This window comes from Arachis hypogaea, chromosome 16 (assembly GCF_003086295.3).
Source record: "Arachis hypogaea cultivar Tifrunner chromosome 16, arahy.Tifrunner.gnm2.J5K5, whole genome shotgun sequence".
NCBI lineage: Eukaryota > Viridiplantae > Streptophyta > Magnoliopsida > Fabales > Fabaceae > Arachis > Arachis hypogaea.
This window is the reverse complement of record NC_092051.1, coordinates 10,538,975-10,564,524: the sequence shown is the minus strand read 5'-3', so window position 1 is coordinate 10,564,524 and position 25,550 is coordinate 10,538,975. Positions and strand designations below refer to the sequence as shown.

Sequence of the window (25,550 nt, the reverse complement as noted above, 5' to 3'; positions counted from 1 at the left end):
TAAATTTCAAATGTATCAGGTCCCAATTATCCGAACCGAACTAAATCGTTCTTAATCGATTTAGTTTGGATTTGGATCCTCTAAAGTTTGAATTTCACTTTAGAGAGTAAAGTGTGATCTCTCACTACTGATTTCATAGGTGGGACCAAGAATAAATATGAAAGAAAAACTATTCAAGGGTAGAAGATCACACTTTACTCTCTAAAGTAAAATTCAAACTTTAGAGGATCCAAATCCATTTGGTTTTATTCGAGTACATATACAAAAAAATATAAATCCAAACCAAACCGAACTAATTACATTTTAATTGATTCGGTTCTAATTTCATCTTGAACCTAAACCAATTACATTTTGATTAATTCGATTCAAATTTTATGTTAAACTCGAACCGAACCCGTGTTCTCCCAACTTAAAAGCCTTTCATTCTTCCCCTCATCTTCTTCCTCTATTCTCTATCTTTGACTTCAAGCCGTCCCCTCCTCTCCCTATCTCGCTCGAAAACTCTAAATCCCATTTTCTCCTTCATTCTCTTCCAGATAGCACACTCCTTCCTTCTGGCCTATATCATCTCTGTCGATGTTGTTATCCCCCGTCCAACTCCTCTGTGTGACCTCCCGTTTTCTCCCATTTTCTCGCTTTGTCTCTCACAGTGTCGCGGTCACTCTCAAACTCTAGCCCTTCAACCCCGATTTTTCCCCTTCCAGATCATGTTTCTCGAGCCTTTCTTGCATGATACCATCCTGTGCTTGAGACGCTCTATCTCTCTCTTGCTCGGTGTATCTTTCGATCCAAAACCCTAGACCTTCTTTCCCGCTGTCCTCCTTCCAGTTCGGATTTCTCTCTCTGGGTAAATTGTTGATATCGATGGATTGATTCTAAAGGTACAAAATCTGAACCAACCTATGAACCCGATCATGTATTAATTAAATAAAAAAATTGGTGTTTAATTAAAAAATTTGTATTTCCATTAGACAAAAATTATTCACTATTAATTTGTTTAGGTTTTAATGAGTTTATTTTTTAATGTATTTAATATTTAACTTGTTTGGATTATTTCTATTGATGTTATTGTTGAATTTTTAAGATAAAAATTTGTTTTTTTTTATAAATTTCAAAGGTATCAGGTACCCAATTATCCGAACCGAACTAAATCGTTCTTAATCGATTTGGTTTGGATTTGGATCCTCTAAAGTTTGAATTTCACTTTAGAGAGTAAAGTGTGATCTTTCACTATTGATTTCATAGGTGGGACCAAGAATAAATATAAAAGAAAAACTATTCAAAGGTAGAAGATCACACTTTACTCTCTAAAGTAAAATTCAAACTTTAGAGGATCCAAATCCATTTGGTTTGATTCGAGTACATATATAAAGAAATATAAATCCAAACCGAACAAATTACATTTTAATTGATTTGGTTCTAATTTCAAATTGAACCCAAACCAATTACATTATGATTAATTCGATTCTAATTTTATGATAAACCCGAACCAAACCCGTGTTTACCCAACATAAAAGCCTTTCATTCTTCCCCTCATCTTCTTCCTATATTCTCTATCTTTCAAATCAAGCAGTCCCCTCCTCTCCATATCTCGCTTGGAAACCCTAAATCCCATTTTTCCCTTCATTCTCTTCTAGATAGCCTACTCCTTCCTTCTGGCCTATATCATCTCTGTCGATGTTGTGATCCCCCGTCCAACTCCTCTGTGTGACCTCCCGTTTTCTCCCCTTTTCTCGCTTTGTCTCTCACAGTGTCGCGATCACTCTTAAACCCTAGCCCTTCAACCCCGATGTTCCCCCTTTCAGATCGTGTTTCTCGAGCCTTTCTTGTATTATACCATCCTGTGCTTGAGACGCTCTCTCGCTCTCTCTTGCTCGGTGTGTCTTTCGATCCGAAACCCTAGACCTTCTTTCTCGCTGTCCTCCTTCCATTTCGGATTTCTCTCTCTGGGTAAATTGTTGACATCGATGGATCGGTTCTAAAGGTACAAAATCCGAACCAACCTGTGAACCTGATCATGTATTAATTAAATAAAAAAATTGGTGTTTAATTAAAAAAATTGTATTTCCGTTAGACAAAATTTATTCACTATTGATTTGTTTAGGTTTTAATGAGTTTATTTTTTAATGTATTTAATATTTAACTTGTTTGGATTATTTCTATTGAAGTTATTGTGGAATTTTTAAGATAAAAATTTGGTTTTTTTATAAATTTCAAAGGTTTCAGGTACCCAATTATCGGAACCGAACTAAATCGTTCTTAATCGATTTGGTTTGGATTTGGATCCTCTAAAGTTTGAATTTTACTTTAGAGAGTAAAGTGTGATCTCTCACTATTGATTTCATAGGTGGGACCAAGAATAAATGTGAAAGAAAAACTATTCAAGGGTAGAAGATCGCACTTTACTCTCTAAAGTGAAATTCAAACTTTAGAGGATCCAAATCCATTTGGTTTGATTCGAGTACATATATAAAGAAATATAAATCCAAACCGAACAAATTACATTTTAATTGATTTGGTTCTAATTTCAACTTGAACCCAAACCAATTACATTATGATTAATTCGATTCTAATTTTATGATAAACCCAAACCGAACCCGTGTTTACCCAACTTAAAAGCCTTTCATTTTTCCCCTGATCTTCTTCCTCTATTCTCTATCTTTCAATTCAAGCAGTCCCCTCCTCTCCATATCTCGCTCGAAAACCCTAAATCCCATTTTTCCCTTCATTCTCTTCTAGATAGCCTACTCCTTCCTTTTGGCCTATATCATCTCTGTCGATGTTGTGATCCCCCGTCCAACTCCTCTGTGTGACCTCCCGTTTTCTCCCCTTTTCTCGCTTTGTCTCTCACAGTGTCGCGGTCACTCTCAAACCCTAGCCCTTCAATCTCAATTTTTCCCCTTCCAGATCGTGTTTCTCGAGCCTTTCTTGCATTATACCATCCTGTGCTTGAGACGCTCTCTCGCTCTCTCTTGCTCGGTGTATCTTTCGATCCAAAACCCTAGACCTTCTTTCCCGCTGTCCTCCTTCCAGTTCAAGTTTCTCTCTCTGGGTAAATTGTTGATATCGATGGATCGGTTCTAAAGGTACAAAATCCGAACCAACCTGTGAACCCGATCATGTATTAATTAAATAAAAAAATTGGTGTTTAATTAAAAAATTTGTATTTCCATTAGAAAAAAAGTATTCACTATTAATTTTGGTTAGGTTTTAATGAGTTTATTTTTTAATGTATTTAATATTTAACATGTTTGGATTATTTCTATTGATGTTATTGTTGAATTTTTAAGATAGAAATTCGGTTTTTTTTTTTAAATTTCAAAGTTATCAGGTACCCAGTTATCCGAGCCGAACTAAATCGTTCTTAATCGATTTGGTTTGGATTTGGATCCTCTAAAGTTTGAATTTCACTTTAGAGAGTAAAGTGTAATCTCTCAATATTGATTTCATAGGTGTGACCAAGAATAAATATGAAAGAAAAACTATTCAAGGGTAGAAGATCACACTTTACTCTCTAAAGTGAAATTCAAACTTTAGAGGATCCAAATCCATTTGGTTTGATTCGAGTACATATACAAAAAAATATAAATCCAAACCGAACTAATTACATTTTAATTGATTTGGTTCTAATTTCATCTTGAACCTAAACTAATTACATTATGATTAATTCGATTATAATTTTATGTTAAACCCGAATTGAACCCGTGTTCACCCAACTTAAAAGCCTGTCATTCTTCCCCTCATCTTCTTCCTCTATTCTCTATCTTTCATTTCAAGCCTTCCCCTCCTCTCCCTATCTCGCTCGGAAACCCTAAATTCTATTTTTCCTTTCATTCTCTTCTAGATAGCCCACTCCTTCCTTCTGGCCTATATCATCTCTGTCGATGTTGTGATCCCCCGTCCAACTCCTCTGTGTGACTTCCCGTTTTCTCCCCTTTTCTCGCTTTGTCTCTCACAGTGTCGCGGTCACTCTCAAACCCTAGCCCTTCAATCTCGATTTTTTCCCTTCCAGATCGTGTTTCTCGAGCCTTTCTTGCATTATACCATCCTGTGCTTGAGACGCTCTCTCGCTCTCTCTTGCTTGATGTATCTTTCGATCCAAAACCCTAGACTTTCTTTCCCGCTGTCCTCCTTCCAGTTCGGGTTTCTCTCTCTGGGTAAATTGTTGATATCGATGGATCGGTTCTAAAGGTACAAAATCCGAACCAACCTGTGAACCCGATCATGTATTAATTAAATAAAAAAATTGGTGTTTAATTAAAAAATTTGTATTTTCATTAGACAAAAATTATTCACTATTAATTTGTTTAGGTTTTAATGAGTTTATTTTTTAATGTATTTAATATTTAACATGTTTGGATTATTTCTATTGATGTTATTGTTGAATTTTTAAAATAAAATTTGGTTTTTTTATAAATTTCAAAGTTATCAGGTACCCAATTATCCGAACCGAACTAAATCATTCTTAATCGATTTGGTTTGGATTTGGATCCTCTAAAGTTTAAATTTCACTTTAGAGAGTAAAGTGTGATCTCTCACTATTGATTTCATAGGTGGGACCAATAATAAATATGAAAGAAAAACTATTCAAGGGTAGAAGATCACACTTTACTCTCTAAAGTGAAATTCAAACTTTAGAGGATCCAAATCCATTTGGTTTGATTCGAGTACATATACAAAAAAATATAAATCCAAACCAAACCGAACTAATTACATTTTAATTGATTCGGTTCTAATTTCAACTTGAACCTAAACCATTTACATTTTGATTAATTCGATTCTAATTTTATGTTAAACCCGAACCGAACCCTGTTCACCCAACTTAAAAGCCTTTCATTCTTCCCCTCATCTTCTTCCTCTATTCTCTATCTTTCACTTCAAGCCGTCCTCTCCTCTCCCTATCTCGCTCGGAAACCCTAAATCCCTTTTTCCCTTTCATTCTCTTCTAGATAGTCCACTCCTTCCTTCTGGCCTATATCATCTCTGTCGATGTTGTGATCCCCGTCCAACTCCTCTGTGTGACTTCCCGTTTTCTCCCCTTTTCTCGCTTTGTCTCTCACAGTGCGGTCACTCTCAAACCCTAGCCCTTCAACCTCGATTTTTCCCCTTTCAGATCGTGTTTCTCGAGCCTTTCTTGCATTATACCATCCTGTGCTTTAGACGCTCTCTCGCTCTCTCTTGCTCGGTGTATCTTTCGATCCAAAACCCTAGACCTTCTTTCCCGCTGTCCTCCTTCCAGTTCAGGTTTCTCTCTCTGGGTAAATTGTTGATATCGATGGATCGGTTCTAAAGGTACAAAATCCGAACCAACCTGTGAACCCGATCATGTATTAATTAAATAAAAAAATTGGTGTTTAATTAAAAAATTTGTATTTCCATTAGACAAAAATTATTCACTATTAATTTGTTTAGGTTTTAATGAGTTTATTTTTTAATGTATTTAATATTTAACATGTTTGAATTATTTCTATTGATGTTATTGTTGAATTTTTAAGATAAAAATTTGGTTTTTTTATAAATTTCAAAGATATCAGGTACCCAATCATCCGAACCAAACTAAATCGTTCTTAATCGATTTGGTTTGGATTTGGATCCTCTAAAGTTTGAATTTCACCTTAGAGAGTAAGGTGTGATCTCTCACAATTGATTTCATAGGTGGGACCAAAAATAAATATGAAAGAAAAACTATTCAAAGGTAGAAGATCACACTTTACTCTCTAAAGTAAAATTCAAACTTTAGAGGATCCAAATCCATTTGGTTTGATTCGAATACATATACAAAAAAATATAAATCCAAACCAAACTGAACTAATTACATTTTAATTGATTCGGTTCTAATTTCATCTTGAACCTAAACCAATTACATTTTGATTAATTCTATTCTAATTTTATGTTAAACCCGAACCGAACCCGTGTTCACCCAACTTAAAAGCCTTTCATTCTTCCCCTCATCTTCTTCCTCTATTCTCTATCTTTCACTTCAAGCCGTCCCCTCCTCTCCCTATCTCGCTCGAAAACCCTAAATCCCATTTTCCCCTTCATTCTCTTCTAGATAGCCCACTCTTTCCTTCTGGCCTATATCATCTCTGTCGATGTTGTGATCCCCCATCCAACTCCTCTATGTGACCTCCCGTTTTCTCGCTTTGTCTCTCACAGTGTCGCGGTCACTCTCAAACCCTAGCCCTTCAACCCCGATTTTCCCTTCCAGATCATGTTTCTCGAGCCTTTCTTGCATTATACCATCCTGTGCTTGAGACGCTCTCTCGCTCTCTCTTGCTCGGTGTATCTTTCGATCCGAAACCTAGACCTTCTTTTCCGCTGTCCTCCTTCCAGTTCGGGTTTCTCTCTCTGGGTAAATTGTTGATATCGATGGATGGTTGCTGTAAGTAGCACTACAAGAAAATTGAACATTTGTAACAAAAAATTTGTATCAAATTTAAAATTGTTACAAAAAAATTGTTGTTTGTAATAATAATTAGTGATTGTTACAAAAGAATAATGTTTTGTAACAACATTATAAATTGTTACAATACATGATAATATTTTGTAACAACTTGTTTTATTTTGTTACAAATTATGTTAGTTTTTGTAACAAGATGATGTTTTGTTACAAAATATTGTAATATTTTTTAACAAAACAAAAAAGAAGTTGCGAAAATTTGAAATATTTTGTAACAATTTTTTTTTTCAAAAACTCCAATTGTTTTGTAACAAAAAATTAGTTTGTCACAAAATTCAATATTGTTTATAACAAGTTAATTATTTGTCACAAATATAAGTATATGTTATAACAATTTTTTTTTGAATATTAAACACTTTAAGAATAAAAAAAATTGTGTATATAATTTTTTTAAAATAATTTTATTTTGTTTCAAAAATAAAATTTTTTTACATACTATTTGTATTCATTAGCCGCTAGTTATAACATCCAATATTTTTTAAAATATAAATATAAATAAATTGTGATTTTATCTTTTTAAATTTAAATTTTATTATTTTAAAAATTATTTTATTAGAAATAATTAAATAAATTTAAAAATAATAAAAAATTAAATAATTTAAATTAAATAATTGATATTTTAAATTTAAACGGTACTTTATAAAATATATTTAATATATTTATTTTATAATTTAAATTAAAAATTATTATTAAAACTAAATAATATATTAATAAATTATGTTCTTAAATATTTTTAATAAAGTACATTTAATTTTAAAATTATTATTTCATCATTTAATTTTATCGAAATATCTATTTTATCTATTCTTCTCCTTAATCATATAAACTAAAAATTCATCTGAAACTAAAGAATTAAGCTGTGTTTTCCTGTAGGCAAACAAGATTTGATCTGTTATTTATCTGATTGATTATTGTTTTTAGAGTAAAAGACATATCGGTCCCTGACCTTTTTAAAATTGGACATTTTCGTCCCTTAAGATTTGAAAATACTTTTAAGCCCCTCACCTTGTAAAATCTGGGACAATTGAACCCCTCCGTCGATTTGGGTTGAAAAACATCACCGGAGAAGGCTGATGTGGCTGGGGGGAGTGTGACCTGTCCGTTTAGGTTGCTGAGCTGGAGGGGTACTAAAAATCGAAGGACAGATCGATCCCTGAGCCCATTTCACATATTGTTATTCCCATAACACCCAGAAGCCATGCCTGTAATTACTGAAAATCCTACCTGAAGATAAACAGTTTCTTTCTCCCTCCAAAAAAAAAGAACGTCTTCAACTCGTTGAGAAGGTGTTGTGTGCTCAGTGGACGTTGCGGGTGGTGAAGGATTTGACAGGCTTCGTCTTGCAAGAAGGTGCCTTCTGCTACAGAGGTAAGGGTATTAGTCGAATCACACTGTTCGTTCTTATTTAAGTATTTGGTAGAATATAATGCATGGGGTTGGGGTTAGTGATGATCGCTTGCTCTGTTTCGGGGAAAAGACTGGAAAAAATTCTATAGGGATTTAACTGATTTCAAATTCTCAGGCACTTGATCTAGGGTTTAATGTGTGATTGCTATATCTGTGCATAATGCAGATGGTTGATATATATGCTGTACCTATTTTTCACCATGGAGGTCATTTTGATAGAGGACCCGGTGGCACTCTTGAGTATATTGGTGGGAAGGTTGAGAAATTTCCAGAGATGGATTTGGACTTTGTGAATTTTGGGGATTTGGTTACACTATTCAAGGGTCTGGGGTATGCAACATACAGGGCAGTCTATTGGTATGACCCAACCAGTAATGATCTTGAGTCTGGACTGCACATACTGAGGGGGGATGCTGGAATCAATGAAATGCGAGAGAACAAGTTGAAGAATTCAAATATCAACGAGTTCTATATTTACTTCGATCACCCTGTTGATGAGCCACAGATTGTGGAAGAAGAAGCTGCTGCAGAATAGGGCCCGGAAGAATTTGATGATGCAGTTGATGTGGACAGTATCATGCGGGAGCTTCAGTCATCACCATCGACAGCAGGGGATGGGAATGGTAGTGGGGAGGACGAGTTGTATGAACCTCCTCCGAATGGCACTGAAACTGGTTCTGATGATGACTCCTGTAGTTGTGATGAGGAGAATGATCTTATGAAGAAAAGAAGCACTGTGAAAGGAAAGGAGAAAGTGATGCCAAAAAAGACTGCAGAGTCAAGTGGGAACAAGAGAGGTGCTGGGAGAAAGACTGCAGCTGTGCCTAGTGGCAAAGGTACCATGCCAGCTGCCAAGCCCAAAGGAGCTGGGCCTAGTGCGAGGCCCAAAAGAACCAGGCCTACAGCCAAGCCCAAAGGAAGTGTTCCTCATCACAAGCCCAAAAAAACTGGTGCTGCTGTGCATGCTGAAGAAGATGTTCCATCTGTGCAGCCCAATGACAGGCCTCCAATAGGGCTCTATGTGAATGAGGAGGAATCAGATGATGATGACCCGGTTTATGAGTATGCATCTGAGGACCTTCACACACCAGTGTCATCAGAGGATGAGGGAGACAAGCATGAATTTCCAGTGTTTAATGAAGACTATGGATTTGGAGAGGGGAGGTTTGAGGTGGGTACTAAGTTTGCAACCATAGATGGCTTCAAAGAGGTTGTGAAAGATATGTTCATAGCTGAGGGGAGAGAATTGTTGTGGATAAAGAATGATAAGGAAAGGGTGAGAGTTGCATGCAGAGGTGAAAACTGTCCATGGCTGGCACATCTATCTTACAACAAGACACTGCTATGCTTCCAGGTTAAGACTTACAAGTCTGAGCACACATGTGCAAGAGATCTGGGTAGTAATGCTGCTGATCAACACTGGATCAGTAAGAAGGTGGAAAAGCGAATGGGAAGTCAACCTCATATGACAACTAATGAGGCAACTGATTTTCTCAGAGAAGAGTTTAACTTAGTTGTGCATCCGAAGATGGTATATAGGGCAGTAAAGGAAGCCAAGGAAAGGCTAGTGGGAAACGAAAAAGAACAATATGGAAAGCTCAGGGAGTATGGGATGGAGATTCTCAAGAGTAATCCTGGGTCAACAGCAAGAATTGATGTGAAGCCTATCCCTCAGTCCCTTCCTGTTTTTGACAAGATATATATCTGCTTCGAGGGCTGTAAGCAAGGCTTCAAGAGTGGATGTAGGCCTTTCATCCATCTAGACGGGGCCTTTCTTAAGACATACCATGGAGGCCAGTTACTATCAGCAGTGGCACAGGATGCTAACAATCAGTTCTATGTTGTGGCATTTGCTGTTGCAAGATCTGAGACAAAGGAATCATGGAAATGGTTCCTTACACTACTTCAGGAAGACCTGGGTGATGCCTCCCAATTCGGTTGGAACTTTATGTCCGACCAGCAAAAGGTAACAATCTTACTCTCCTTTATGTGTTTAGTTGTTGGTGTTGATAGAATTAGCCTATAACCTGCTTAGTTGTTGTTGTTGATAGAATTAGCCTATAATCTGCTTAGTTGCTGATGTTTAGGGTAATAGCCTATAATCTGTTTATATCTTGTTGTATATTGAATTAGCATATAACATGTCTAGATGTTGGTGTTTATTGAGTTAACCTATTTGCTGTTTATTTTTTGGTGTTTATTGACTTAGCTTATAATGTGCTTAGTTGTATAGTTTGTTAGGTTAGCCTATAATGCTATTTAATTGTTGGTGGAAATGAGTAGGGCCTGCTGCCAGCCTTAAAAGAGGTAATGCCAAGGGCACATCATAGAAACTGTGTCATGCATATATGGAAGAACTTTATTAATAGGTTCAAAGACATGCACATTAGAGACATTGTGTGGGAGTGTGCTAGGTGTACAACTGAACCAGAATTCAAGGAGAAAATGGATAGGCTGAAGGGGGTTAACAATGCGGCATGGGAATATTTGATGAAGTTTGAACCTACCACCTGGGTTAAAGCCTATTTTAGTCATGGACCCAAGGTGGATAACCTGACTAATAATATGTGTGAAGTGTTCAATGCAAAGGTAGTAAAATATAGAGTAAAACCAGTTTTGACAATGTGTGAGGAGATTAGGTGCTACTTAATGAGAAGGATGACTAAGCACATTAGATTGTTAGAACACCATAGGGGTAAGTTAGCACCAGTTCAAGAGAAAAGGTTGCAGATGAAGATAAAACCAAGCAGTAGGTGGATAGCTGAGTGGGTGGGGGACAATGAAAGAAAAAGGTTTGAGGTAACCAGAAAGAAGACGAAAGTGGACGTGGATCTAATCAAGCACACCTGTTCATGCAACACCTGGCAATTGACTGGTAAAGAGTTTAAGCCTAACTAATATGTTTTCCTCGTATGTAAAATTATGCTGGTTTACATGTAACTTTTGCTGCTTATGCAGGCATGCCATGCATACATGCTATTGCTGCTATCAGAAAGAGGCATGACCAGGTTGAGGATTACGTGCATCCGTGGTTGTGTATGGAGTCCATTCACAAGACGTATGCACATTGCATCAAGCCCGTTCCTAGTGAAGAATTCTGGACCACAACTGAGCAGTTGAGGCCTGCCCTGCCACCTATCAAACGGCCTATTGGGCGGCCAAAGGTGCACAACCGCAACAAGGACCCTGCTGAGGCTCATATGCAAGGAGAAAAGCTGAAAAGAAGCTTCCAGGTTACATGTAGCAAGTGCAACGAGAAAGGGCATAATTATAAAACTTGTAAAGGAGCTCCAAGTAACCCGAACTGGAAACCAAAGAAGAAGAAACCCAAGAAGACAGTTGACAACTCACAAACTCTGGTGCTGCTTCCCCTTTCACAATCAGCCCCTCCACCAGAGGTAAGCCGGCACCCGAAAATGCTTTAGACCTCAGTTGGTTAAGCACTAATCAGCCCCTCCATTTTATGCTTCTTATTATTAGTCAGTAATACATAATTGATACTGCTTAAGCACTAATTACTCCATTTGGTTACATTGTTGTGTCTTTCTTACATAGGATCAAAATCAATCACAGGGTGAAACATTGGGTGAACCTCGTGCTGGGGAGGCAGCTGGGTCTGCACCAGTTCCTGCACCATTTATGGCCCAACCTTCAGCTCCAGCACAGACTCCATTCAGACCTCCATCCCAGGTGCCAAGAATGGACCAACCAGACTCCAATGCTGCTGCACATACTTTCAGACCCAAGCAACCAATTGTTCGACCACCAACAAGTGCAAATCCACCAACAAATCCAACACCACACACAAAAAAAACTCCAACCAGCAGGGGACCCTCGAAGGAGACCATGAAAGCAGCTACCAGTGCCACAAAGAGAATTCTCAAATCTCAGAAGAAGTGAACAAAGCAGCATGATTTCTGTGTTTTGTTTTTGGCTAGTTATTAGCATGACATTAGACAATGCTTATTAGCAAAGTAATCTTGGCAAACTTGTTTACATGCCAACCAGAAATTATGATATTTTGGAGTTAACTCGTGCTGTTTAGCTATGTTTTGGATTAAATCAGATACAATGTCATTCTAACGTTTTGCTTTAAATCTATCCAGAATTACTATCTTGTTTAATGCCTTGAATAATGTCTAAATGTTTTAAATTATATGCATGCAGCAACAAGAAATTCCAAAAAAACATACATACAGCAACCACAACAAATTCCATGTACATCAATCATTTTTACATCAATTCCATGTACATCAACCATTTTTACATCAACCATTACAACCAATTCCATGAACATCAATCATTTTTACACCCTAAACATACATATAGCAACAACAACAACTACTAAACCAATCACAATTATATGCCACAAACTCAATTTTTTTGGCTTTCCATAGACAACAGCTTCCTCTCCAACTCTTCTACTTTTTTCTCAATATCCTTATTTCGGAGCAGCTGTTCTTCAATGGCTACTCTATCAGCTTCATCCACCGCACCCAAGGCTTCAAACTCGACGGCCCTAATTTTTTTCAAATGTTCATCCAGCCAGATAAAGTATCGGCAATACGGTTCTTTAGCCTGGAACAAAATTTCAGTGAATCACCCATTAACACCCAGCACACTATAATCCAACTACTGTAAAAATTGCTCACTTACCTTGAACAGTGGACACCCAAGAAACACTCTATTAGGGTTACTGGTCGTTCTTGACTTGTACATAATGGCGTAGACGCCACAGTAGCACTTGGGCGCAATCCCAACTCGCTCACATCCTCCTGGCACAGCCCATGAAGATCCCCCTCCAGGTCTTGTGCATGCAGAGCTCCCTTCACTCATCATGGACGATCGCAGCATCAACACCCATGTCTTCCTCAAAGGTTTTCGATCAAATAGGGCTCAGGGAAGGGGACGACGTCGTTTTGTGGCTCAGGGATCGATCTGTCCTTCGATTTTTAGTACCCCCTCCAGCTCAGCAACTTAAACGGACAGGTCACACTCCCCCCAGCCACACAGCCTTCTCTGGTGACGTTTTTCAACCCAAATCGACGGAGGGGTTCAATTGTCCCAGATTTTACAAGGTGAGGGACTTAAAAGTATTTTCAAATCTTAAGAGACAAAAATGTCCAATTTTAAAAAGGTCAGGGACCGATATGTCTTTTACTCTTATTTTTATTTTTATGTTGGTTATGGTGTACTGATATAAAATCAGGACATGGATTTGTTGTTGGAAATGAAGGGTACAAGCAAGACAGTGACATTCAGAAAGCTAAGCTTTCAAGGGAGGCATTGAGCCATTGACACAGCTCTTCAAAGCACACTTAGGGAATTTTTTTACCCTTTCCCCACAAAGCACACTGATCAGATCGCGCCCTCACCTTCGATTCACCATCAGAGAAACCCTTCGTGCCCTCGCCTCTCACCTTCGCCACTCACCTTCCCCACTCACCGTCGCCACTCACGTCGCTCCTTCCCCACTCAGCACTCACCACTCACGACTTCCCCACTCACCGTCAGCTTCCTGCATTGATCGTCAGCTGCGCCCTCCTGCATTGATCGTTAGCTGCGCCCTCACCATCGTCGTATCTGCCCTCAGCTCATCCTCTCAGCGCTCAGCTCGTCTCTCTGCGCCCACATCATTGAGAAGGTATCTATAGATTTCTGTATGGTTCTGAAATTTGGGTGGTTAGGGTTCCAATTTTAGGGTTTTTAATTTGGGGGTTTTTTATCTGGTTTATATGCAATTGTGAATTGTGATTTGATGAACTACCCATGTATTGTTGATGAACATGCATGCTATTTATTTATTTCCATCCGCGTCTACTCGTTCTTCTTGCCTCTTCTGGTTCCATTTTCTCCTTTGAATCTGCCGCTGCTTGTGCAATCTGATGATGAACATTTTTTTTTAATGGTTGAGTATATTGCTAAATTTATTGCTTTAATCACTAGGTGCTATGTTAAGGAAGAAACAAAATTTTTCTGCAACCCAGCATGTTTAAGGAGAGTCGCAAGCTTCTGCTAGGTCCATACGTCTTTGTTGTATGCTATAATTGCTAGTGCTTCCTCTAATGAACTTGTATTCTATAGTTGGAAAATAATTAATGTTTTTCATATGTAGGGCTATGTTCACTCTGCAGGAGCGACTGTTGTTCATCAATTCTGCCATCTTGGCTCTTTCTCTTTTCTTGGTGGTGGTTATGTGGTACGTCTTACTTTGAATCTCTTTGTTTTGAATTTTTCTGTTTGTAACAAAAAAGATATGATTGTTATGATATCATGTAAGGATAGTATACAACACTTAAGCCAATTAGAAAAAATGTTTATGAAGGCTGTGATTAGTAAGTATTGTATGAGGAATCTGGTTGTTCTTGATTTTGGAATTCAATAGAGCATTATTGGTCATCGGGATGATTAATAGAAAGTTGATTAAACTGGGTCTAATGTGTTATTGATATTGAATTTTCCTTGTATAACTTGTTAAAGCAAATACTGTTACCATGCCAAGTGATTTAACATTACTCAGGTGTGGAACTACAATGTCATGTTCTTATATAAATGCAGGTTTCGCAAGATGTTCCAAAGTACACAATGGTAGCCGGAGAAAGAGCGGAGCTTCGGGGTCTAAATTTAGTGGGCCTGACTCGACGTGGATTCAGCACTGCAGAGGTTATACTAACAAAAATTTTAAAATTACTCGTCTTCGATGTCATCGGTGCGAGCTCGTGGAGGGAGAGAGGGGTACAAAAATGTTCAATTTCCATGTCTTAGTTTTTTTTTTGTTCTTGTTTTAATGTTTCACATTTTTCTTAAGCCATTAATTTGTTATATGTTTTGTTTGCTTTTCTCAATGACCATAAACTTGTGTACAAGGCTGGATCTACTTTCTATGTTGGTTGTTATTGTTGTTTTTTCTTCTTCTATTTGTACTGAGATGTTGATTAGCACAAACCCTTGTTGGTTCTTTGTGAAAGGCCTCCTATGAGATTAGAAAACTTGGCCCCCTTTCTTTTTTCAGCTGAGTTAATGTTAGAAACCATTGAAAAAATAGGGAGTAGATTAGGTAATTAGGAGCAAGAAAATAAGCTGTTGCATTTGGTTTTCCAATATGTGAAATTGTAGTTCAAATTCTATCTATGTTTGAAATAATATCAATGGTGGTATCTAGTGGATGTGGATTAAGTTGAGTAGTGTAATTTTCCCCCATTCATTGCATATATTGAACGTCTTTCTTTTATGTTGGGGTTTAGAATCAGAAGAATTGCAATCAGATGAAAATAAAGCTTCTACAGAGAGAAAAAAAAATAAAAGAAGACTCAAAATACCTTCCCAGATTATGGCCTTGGAGAAATTTTATAACGGTACGAGTTCCTTTAATTTTGTTTGTTTTTAATTGTCTGTGAATGTTAATGCATCTTTCTATTGACTAATTTAGTGATTTTTGAGGAATTGCTTTTTACCTTTGTTTCCAGAGCACAAATATCCCACGGAGGAAATGAAACAAGATCTTGCTGAGGAGTTAGGGTTGACTGAGAAGCAAATTTCTGGATGGTTTTGCCACATAAGGTTAAAAGATAAACAGTTGTTGAAAGATGAAGCGATTGGTAATGGATGACAAGATCGTTCAAGTGATGTCATCTAGGATCGTGGTAGTGGACGGCAAGATTCATGCGGAAGCAGCAAACATGGTGATTACCGTTATGTGGATCCGAAAGAAGTAGAAAGTCATGATAAATGCTTTGCTTGCTTTTCTGAAAGGGTTGTGAGTTTGTTAAATGCTTTGCTTGCTTTTCTGAGACTGGATTATAATTCATAGCTTGATATATTTTATAAATCTATTTTATTAGGCAATAGACTTTGATCCAAACTCCTTGCGAAATATTCTACCTAAAGCAGTCTCATCATTGGAATGGGCAATCTCAAAGGGAAAAGGAAGAGTTTATGTGCATTGTACTGCTGGACTTGGGAGAGCACCAGGGGTGACAATAGCTTATTTGTTCTGATTTTATGACATGAATGTGAGTTCTAAACTTCCACCTATCTTTGATTCAAGAAATGATTATCAAATTTGATATTGTTAAGTGTAATGTTATGGTTGCACTAATTTTCTTGTTAGATATGAGGTTTAGCTCATGTTATGGAAAAACAGTATTTTTAATCTATATGACAGATTAGTTCACAGTTTTTTAAGAAGTCTTAATTATCAAGAAAAGAATGTGTTATCTTTCTTGTGACAGCTAATTGCCTTGTGTTATCTTTCATGAATGCATTGCTAATTGCTAATTGCTTTGAACCTTGCTTGATTTTCTGCCGCCGCCATTCTTTATGAATGCATTGCCAATTATTGATTGCTATAAACCTTGCTTTATTTTTTATAGCCGTCATTCTCTATTTCCAAACTTTCTCTGCATCACTATTGCTTCTGCAATAACAGAAACTCTGTTCAGGTGCTTCTCTATGTTCTTATTTTGTGTTTTGACATAAAACTTATTATGGAACTTTATGAGTGTAAAAGCATTAAAAAAAGTCAAGTATATTTGTTATGAAGATTTTGGTGAAAATTATGTTTTGTAATGATTGTTTGACAATTGATACTTATAGTAAATTTAATAAAATTGTTCACTAAGTTGTGATTAGTTAGCCCAAGTTTATATATTGAATTGTTAATTCTTGATAATTTGCATTTTTGATTGGCTAGTTTTGAACTCTGAGAATATATTCTTAAGGAATTAATTAATTTTAACTTCTAAGTTCTAAATTTTTATTCGAATGAAGATAGTGTTATGTGTTATTTTTTAATTTTGGTTTTCATTGTTTATATTTGCAGGGGTACAAAATTAATGCCAACATGCTAGACTTTATATTGACTGAAATATGCTAGAAGAGTCAAGAATTATAAATTTGATATGATACAATTTTATGTTAGAAAAAAGTTATGTTTAGTTGAATTTGTAGAAATTATTTTATTGTAAAAGAATATTAATGACATGTAAGATATTTTAATTATCTATATTATTATATATCATATAAATGTTGGGTTAGTGGGATTAGAAAATTAATTGATATATCAATTATTTAATTAAATATTTTAAAATCAACTTTTTATTTTTGTAACTAAGAATAAAAAATGTTACAAAAGTAAGTAGTATTTTGTAACAAAATATTATGACACACAAATCTAAATTGTTACGAAAAATATTTTAAAGGTAAAAAAGTGTTACCACTTTCGTAGCAAATTTTGGTTTTTGTATTAAAAAAATTTGTTACAAAATATTACTTTGAATTGTAACAATTCCCTTTTTGTAACGGGACATACTGCAACGACCCTCTTTTTTTGTTACAAAATTCTTTTGTTTCAAAATTTCGATTTTTTGTAACAATTTTTTTTGTACAAATATTGCTTTTTCTTGTAGTGGCCGCGCAGCTGCAGTGACACCTACAACATCTATGAAGAGGAAGAAAGGGTTTCTTCGATTACTCAAAACGCCGGTATATGCCGAGCGGAATCAAGAGCTGGTCCAGTCGAAGCCCGATGGCTGGCGATAGAAGCCCTGAAGGTGAAGGTTATCATCATGTTTTCTAGGATTTATTAGATTATGTTTCAAATAAATGTTAATTTACTGTTATTTATACTGCGATCTGTTGGTATATGAAGGTGTTTAAAAGATCAATTGAGAATCCATGCTAGATTCTGATATGAGATTGCAACATAGTTCTACTGGAGTCAGAAAGTTTGCAAGAAAGTTAAGTTAAATAATTTTTTTTCTTGCTTTTTCTTTATAAATTATGTTTAATTTGTTCTTTTTTGTGGTTTTAAAATACTTATTTGTTATTCGAGATAATGTATATTTTAATATTTTAAATTGATAATCTTTTTATTATTACTCTAATCACTGTTAGTATTTCTTACCCTTATTTCAAATCTATCAAATTAAGTGTAAGATTTGGGAAGTGCAGGAAGAAAAAAGAAAATATTTGTGTTTTTAGCAAGTGCCATGATTTGATAGGATCTTTAGGGTGGGTTTGGAATTGTATATTGGTATATGTAGTTTTTTAAAAGCAAGATATTTGTATTTCAATATTGATATTTGTATTTTTTCTGTTGATTTCCTTTGGCTAAGGCACGTTTATATATTTCCAGTGTTGTTTTAGTGTTGCAAAGCAATGAATTAGCTCTTTTTATATATAGTATATGTACGTGTGCATTGGACTAGCTACCTTAGTTCTTCTTGCAATTATCACACTTTAGAAATAACTACCCCATGCATGTTATAAATGGATTTTTAAAATAAATTTTGTCTAACTCTTATTCTTCTAACTGTTATTTTTTTATTATTATGAACACATCAAAATCACTTTGTCAAGGGTGCTTCTTCATCTTTTTTGCAAATGAATACTGCTGATGGGTTTGGTGCCTATTTTCTGGAGAAACTCATTCCATCAAAGTTGAGGAGCTCCTCTTCAAGGATCAGTCATAGTACCAAGAAGCCTTGGTTTTTGAGGTTCAGCATCTTCCTCTCAAATTGTTCTTTTAATTTTTTTTTCACAAGCAATTACGTAAGCTTTGTTTGTTTGCAGTCCGCGGCACAAAGTGCTGGTGTTTGACGGGGTTGTTCAGTTGACCAAGAAGGATGAATGTGCTTAGCACGAGATGATTGCTCATCTTCCCCTTTGTTCAGTTGAGTCCCCCAAAAATGTGAGTCAATTTGATATAATGAATTTTATGGTTGATCCTATTCAAGATATTTCTTTTTTTACTGAATCATTCCCTAAGTATGCCTTCAATTGTTCAGATAACCTTTTATCCTTTTTTCCCGTTTATTACTATTACTATTGAAAGTTGTTCATATTTGTTAATTGTGATCTGTTAGAATATGGAGTTTATATATCATGATCATGTATTCTAGTGTTTCTTTGTTTTTTGTTTCAAATGATTGTGGGTTTTCTTTTCTTTTTTCTTTTGGTGATTGTCTGTTAATCAGACTATTTGTTTGTGAGAAAGTGCTGAAAATTTTGAACTAATTAACAACTAAGCAATTCAGATTGTAGTTTTATATCCTCTTTTTTGGAGTATTATTTTTGCTCACTGAAAATATAGCTCAAAGTAAACAAAATTTCGTGAGAGTTTGCTTTGATTGATTTTTGGCATGGTGGTGTTACCTATCTTGATTTGATTGATGATGCTAAATTAGATTTTGATCTTTGAATTATTGATGCCCGATTTCTTCTTGGGTATTTAACTAAATAAATAATTAGCGTTGTTGTTCTACCTTTTTTTTCCCGCCATTTGGTTCGCACTGGAACTCTTAACTTTTATTTTTTTTAACTCTTAAATGATTCATTTTTATGCATTTATTTTTAAAAAACTTCTGTAGTAAAAAGTGAAAAATTCTATAAAGATCAATGCAATGCACTTTCTTTCTATTGAATCTGTAACCACCAAATATCTCTTCTTTGCCTTTTCATCTTCTCCTTTCATATCATTTACTTTTTTATTATTTTATTCGTCATTATTAATACTAAATGCCAATTAACAAGTTCGGGTCGTCTTTTGCCACAGTAATTGACTAATCCTTGGCATGTTTGTGCATTTACTAAATGCCATTTTTTTAGTGTTCTCATTTTAGGGACCAAAAAAAAAAGAAAAATAAAAAATAAACATGATCTTTTGGCATATCTAGATTTTTTTGCTCTAAGATAACTTTATTAAGATATTATTGTAGCTTTTCTGCACTTTATCCACTTGGATGTGTTTATAAATAGATTCAGTTCCCCTTGGTTTAATCACAGCTGTCTCAGTTCTTTCTACTTTCTTGGTGTTGTTAGTTTACAAAGTTTGTTAGTGTTTTGGCAATTGTTAGTTTACCAATTCTCTTTGTCCCTTAACTTAGAGGAGAACATACATAATAAAAATGAAAACATATTATTCTTTCAAATAAAAAAATAACGACCTTGAATTTCAGTTGCTTAATAATTTTTTTTCATAAACAATGACGTAATCTTTTATTATTTCATTCGTTATTATCATTATAAACTTTTTTTCTTTGGTTTGTATTTTTGTATGTTAATTGGTAGGTGAAAAACGTTAATGCATTGCTGGAGGTTGAGGTGAGTTTTATTATTTCTCAGTTTTTTATTTTTCCCAAAAGTTGATTCTGCGTAGGTGGGAGCAAATTTCTAATTTTGGACTTCTGCGTCTCTTTGATTTTTATTTTATTATTTGATAAATAAAATCTTGTGACAGTTTGCTTTGATTGAATTTTTGGCATGGTGGTGTTTTTTATTTTACTTTTATTTATGATGCTAAATTAGCTTTTCATCTTTGAATTATTGATGCCCTATTTCTTCTTGGGTATTTAACTAAATAAATAATTCGCGTTGGTGTTCTGCCTTTTTTTTTTCACCATTTGCTTCATACTGGAACTATTATTTTTCTAACTCTTAAATGATATATTAGTCATTTAATTTTAAAAAAGCTTCTGTGGTTTTAGGTGAAAATTTCTATAAGATTCAATCCGATGCACTTTTTCTCTATTGAATCTGTAACCATCAAGGATCTCATCTTTGCCTTTTCATCTACTTCTTTCATATCACTTGCTTTTTTATTCTTTCTTTCGTTATTATTATGATTTTTTTTTTATTTTTGGTTTGTTTTTCGAATATTAGTTGGTAGATGGAAAACATCAAGGCATTGATGGAGGTTGAGGTGTGTGTCATTATTTCCCAGTTTTTAGTTTTTCCCAAAATTTGATTATGCTTAGGTGGGAACAAGTTTTAAATTTAGGAATCATGCGTCTATCTGAGAATTTTATTTTATTAATTGATAAACAAAATCTCGTAAAATTTGCTGTTATTGATTTTTGGCATGGTGTTATTAGTTATTTTATTTTCATTTATGATTTTACATTAGCTTTTATTTTTTTTGATGCCCTATTTCTTCTTGGGTATTTAACTAAATAAATAAATAGTATTGCTATTTTTTTTCATCATTTACTTTGCACTGGAGCTCTGAACTCTTATTTTTCAAACTCTTAAATGATACAGTTTTATGCATTTAATTTTAAAAAGGTTCTGTGGTAAAAAGTGGAAAATGTTATAAAAATCAATCCTACATTTTTTTTCTGTAAGATTATTTAATTTCTGTAAGAAATATTCTATCGAAAATTATAGGGTGAAATTTCAGCTGCTGGCTTCGTTAATTTATATTTTGAAAAATCTTCATTTGTTTTGTTACTATTCTTTATTTTGTTCTTTTTCTGTTTCTCTGATTTTTTGGTTTTTATCTTCTTTAGTATTTATTTTATGAATACATATTTTGTTTCTCTGTTTTCTGAAATAATATTAGTATTATTCTACGGTGCTAGAATTGTACTTAAATTATTCACATTTTTCTCTTTCAGAAATTTTTGCACCCAAACGAATTGAGAGCATGTGCCTTTTTGACTCTTTTTTTTTCATTGTGTTGTTACTTGTTAGTAACTAGACTTCATTTGGATAATAAGCACTGCTGTTGTGAATGTGATAACTGACACTGGAATCAAATTTTTTAATACATGAATTTTGTGTCTCTGAGAGTTTTATTTTATTATTTGATAAACGAAATTTTGTGAGAGTTTGCTTTGATTGAATTTTTGGCATTGTGGCATTATTTATTTTATTTTCATTTATGATGCTAGATTAGCTTTTAATCTTTGAATTATTGATGCCCTATTTCTTCTTGGGTATTTAATTAAATAAATATTTAGCGTTGTTGTTCTGTTTTTTTTTTTTTTTTTAACCATTTGCTTTGCACGGGAGAACTCTTAACTCTTATTTTTCTAACTCTTAAATGATACATTTTTATGCATTTAATTTCTAAGCTTCTATGATAAAAAGAGAAAAATTGTATAAAATTCAATCCAATGCACTTTCTCTCTCTAAGTTTCTTTAATTTCTATAACAAATAATCTCTCTAAATTTATACTGTGCAATTTCAAGTGCTGGTTTCTTTAATTTGTATTTTGAAAAGTCGTCACGCGTTCTGTAACTATTCTTTAATTTGTTCTTCTTCTGTTTCTCTCATTTTTATTATTTTTATCTTCTTGGTTATTTATTTTAGAAATACATATTCTCTTTTTCTCTTTTTTGAAATAAAATTAGTGAGAAGCTTATCCTTATTTGTATTATTATACACCACTTGAATTGAACTTGGATTATTTAGATTTTGTTATTTATTTTTTGTAATTTGTGGTACAATTTATTTTTTGTAGTTTGCTCTTAGATAATTTTATTAAGATATTATTGTAGTTTTTCTGCACTTTATCCACTTGGATGTGTTTTTAAATAGATTCAGATCTCCTTGGTTTAATTACAGCTGTCTCAGTTTTTTCTGCTTTCTTGGTGCTGTAAGTTTACAAAGTTTGTTAGTGTTTTGGCAATGGTTAGTTTACCAATTCTCTTTGTCCCTTAACTTAGAGGAGAACATACATTTTAAAAATGAAAACATATTATTCTTTCAAATAAAAAAATAACGCCTAATAATGGAGGTTGAGGTGAGTGTCATTATTTTTCAGTTTTTAGTTTTTCCCAAAATTTGTTTCTGTTTAGGTAGGAACAAGTTTTAAATTTAAGAATCATGCATCTATCTGGAAATTTTAATTTATTAATTGATAAACAAAATCTCGTGAGTTTTTGCTGTTGTTGATTTTTATTATGGTGTTGTTAGTTATTTTATTTTTATTTATGATTCTAAATTAGCTTTTAATTTTTTTTTTATTGATGCCCGATTTCTTCTTGGATATTTAACTAAAATAAATAGTATTGCTATTTTCTTTCACCATTTGCTTCACACTGGAACTGATCTCTTATTTTTGAAACTCTTAAATGATAGTTTTATGCATTTAAATTTAAAAAGGTTCTATGGTAAAAAGTAAAAAATTCTATAAAAATCAATCCAATACATTTTTTTTCTTTGTAAAATTATTTTATTTCTATAAGAAATACAACAACAACAAAAAAGTCTTGTCCCACTAGGAGGAGTCGGCTATAAGAAATTTCAGCTATTGACTTTATTAATTTGTATTTTGAAAAGTCGTGATGTGTTTTGTTATTATTCTTTATTTTGTTCTTTTTCTGTTTCTTTTTTTTTGAAATAAGATTAGTAAGTAGTTTATCCCTTTTTAGTATTATTCTACCATGTTAGAATTGTACTTGAATTATTCACATTTTTCTTTTTCAGAATTTTTGCACCCAATCGAATTGAGAGCTACATTTACCTTTGTGCCTTTTTGACTCTTTTTTTCCTTGTGTTGTTAGTAACTAGAGTGCATTTGTATAATAAGCACGTTTTGAATTTGATAACCGACATTGGAAGCAAATTTTTTAATATAGAAATTGTCTCTCTGAGAGTTTTATTTTGTATCTCTATATCTCTATATTCAACAATTCGTAACTGATCTTTTGTTTACTTTGTCTTTTAGATGGATTTCTTAGATACATGTTGGCCAAATTAGTTAATGTAGCCTAAGTGGCAAAATAGTATATTCTTTTTGTTTTAACTCTTTATATCGGCACTTTCTTTTAATTTTACTAGGGCTTTGCGGAGAATGTTTGATCCATGAAATGTTTATTCATGTCTAAATTGAGTGTAGAGATTTTGGCTTTATTTTTCATGTCCCACTTCATATTGCTCTCAGTTCAAGATTGAATTTTTAATCTAAATATATATAGCATCATATCTCATTTTTTGTGATTTGTGATAGTGTGATATTATTGATATTTTAATTTTCTTTGTCCTATATTAGCAAATTCAAAATTTATCTTATAAAATATCCTTATGAAGGCAATACGTTTATACCTCATGTGTATTTTATGTTTGGTTGATTATTTCACTTCAATTTATCCGAAACTAATGATCAAAAACTTATAAAATCAGTTGTTAATCACGACAATTATATTTTTCACTTTTCACATTTGTTTAAGATTTTGTAGTTTTTTAAATTGAATTAATTAGTTTTTGAAACACATGATTAGATATATGTTAAATATTAAGTTGGTATGGCTAAAAAAATAATCTTAATAGTTAATTAGTAAAAAAAATTTCAATAGTTACTTTTATTTTTATATTACAATAAATGTATCTTTTTTTAAAATTTAGTTAAAATTTGTTCTAAAAGTTGTCTAAAAATTAATGTTAAAATACTTGAAAGCATAGGTATTTTTTTGGTTATAATCTTGAGGAGAACATGACATATGAAAACAATCTAAATGCGCGATTGATATTTTAGTTTTTTTTTACAATATAAGTCTTCAAATCAACTACGTCATTGGCTCTAAGCCATGCTTCGTTTTAGGAAAATTATTCAAACTACAATGTTTTGGTCAGTGTTGAATTTTATTGTATCTTTTGTTGAAAATGATATAATTAAAATATTGTTTATATTTTTTTAGTCAATACATATTACACGTAATTTTTAACAAAATAATAATAGAATCATTTTTAGGAGCATAATCAAATAGAGAAATTTAACAAATAGAAAATTTTCAGCCGTGGCACCGGTCTTCTGCTAGTACAACATATACAATAAACAGGACAAGATGTAAAGGCGATTTATCTATGTACTTGTATAGGTCTTTGTGTAGTCCTTGCGAAGGACTACTGAAAATGTCCAGGCATACTATATTACATAACAATACTTAAGTAGTGAGTTGTATTATTAGTTTGTTGTATTGTATGACATATAATGTTGTCGTGTAGGTGTTATCGGCAGAAATAGAGAAATTAGAGGTAACGAGGTATTGTTGAGAGATGGCAAGTGCCACTCATTTGATTCGATCATATTCTGCACTGACTTCAATACATCAACACAAAAGTGGCTCAAGGTACAGGACAGATTACATAATGCCTACACTACTTCACTTATTAAACATATCTAAACTTTATATATCAATCGTGACATGGTTATATATACGAACTACTTATACAGGGGGGGTGATGATCTTCTGAATGAGAATGGTTTAGCCAAGGCAAGTAATTTTTCAAATTACTGGAAGGGTAAGAACAATTTGTACTGTGTTGGGCTTGCACATAGAGGATTCTTTGGAGCTAGCAATGATGCTCAAAATGTAGCTAATGATATTGCCTCACTTCTCAATTAACTTTCTTGGCTTGTATGGTTACTTTGTAGAATAATTTAGAATAAAAAAATTTAATTTGATTAAAATTAATTAAATATATTATGAAAAGAAAAGAAAAAAGTATGAAAAAGATGACTATTATTTTCATTCATTGTCATTGTAAAATTTACAAAATACAATTCAATGAGAATTAATTGGAAGAATAAAACTAGTCAAATATGAAACTACAAGACTATAAGTAATAACACTAAATAAAATAAAAATAGCTGAAAAACATCTTCCTCCAATCGTACTATATGAATAATCTCCAAAACCTACTGTTGTCATGGAAATTATAGTTAAATAAAAACTATCAAACCAATTTATATCCTCTAAAAAATGGGTTATAATTGTTCCCATAATAATGACTACCATGACAATACCAATGGCTATCCTAACTTTTATTTTATGGACTATCTTATCCTCAACTACCCAACCATTTGGTATGTATTGTGGAAAATTTGTAATGATGTATGTTTCTAGTTTTTCAAGAAAGTATTTTATGAAACTTTCAAGAATGTTAGAAACAAACGGG

General features: G+C 33.7%; 1 protein-coding gene across 30 annotated transcripts; it reads left to right on the top strand.

The window, feature by feature from the left end:
* Nucleotides 1-13,054: 13,054 nt before the first annotated feature.
* Nucleotides 13,055-25,062, top strand: LOC112756349 (uncharacterized). 30 transcript variants are annotated; one of them, XM_072219808.1, is made up of 14 exons: nt 13,103-13,511; nt 13,814-13,886; nt 13,983-14,066; nt 14,426-14,602; nt 15,112-15,222; nt 15,334-15,620; nt 15,709-15,879; nt 17,275-17,418; nt 17,517-18,363; nt 18,440-18,557; nt 19,937-19,969; nt 20,528-20,567; nt 24,597-24,721; nt 24,826-25,062. In XM_072219808.1, exons 2-6 carry the CDS (start codon nt 13,856-13,858, stop codon nt 15,474-15,476), a joined length of 546 nt encoding a protein of 181 aa, XP_072075909.1. In that variant the 5' UTR covers nt 13,103-13,511; nt 13,814-13,855; the 3' UTR covers nt 15,477-15,620; nt 15,709-15,879; nt 17,275-17,418; nt 17,517-18,363; nt 18,440-18,557; nt 19,937-19,969; nt 20,528-20,567; nt 24,597-24,721; nt 24,826-25,062. The 30 variants fall into 30 exon arrangements, 13 of the variants coding, with proteins under 13 accessions (XP_072075906.1, XP_072075915.1, XP_072075912.1 ...); XR_003179299.3 differs by lacking the exon at nt 13,814-13,886 and having other exon boundaries at nt 13,055-13,511; XR_011873857.1 differs by lacking the exon at nt 13,814-13,886 and having other exon boundaries at nt 13,082-13,511; nt 14,426-14,530; nt 15,334-15,623.
* The last annotated feature ends 488 nt before the right edge of the window (nt 25,063-25,550 follow it).

Bases quoted from the DNA above. Each gene is read 5' to 3' on its own strand.
- LOC112756349 (XM_072219814.1), top strand. From the start codon at position 13,856: ATGTTTAAGGAGAGTCGCAAGCTTCTGCTAG. The intron at 14,603-15,111 runs GTACAAAAATGT...GTTGGGGTTTAG, and splicing joins GCTCGTGGAGGGAGAGAGGG to AATCAGAAGAATTGCAATCA. The intron at 15,223-15,333 runs GTACGAGTTCCT...CTTTGTTTCCAG, and splicing joins CTTGGAGAAATTTTATAACG to AGCACAAATATCCCACGGAG.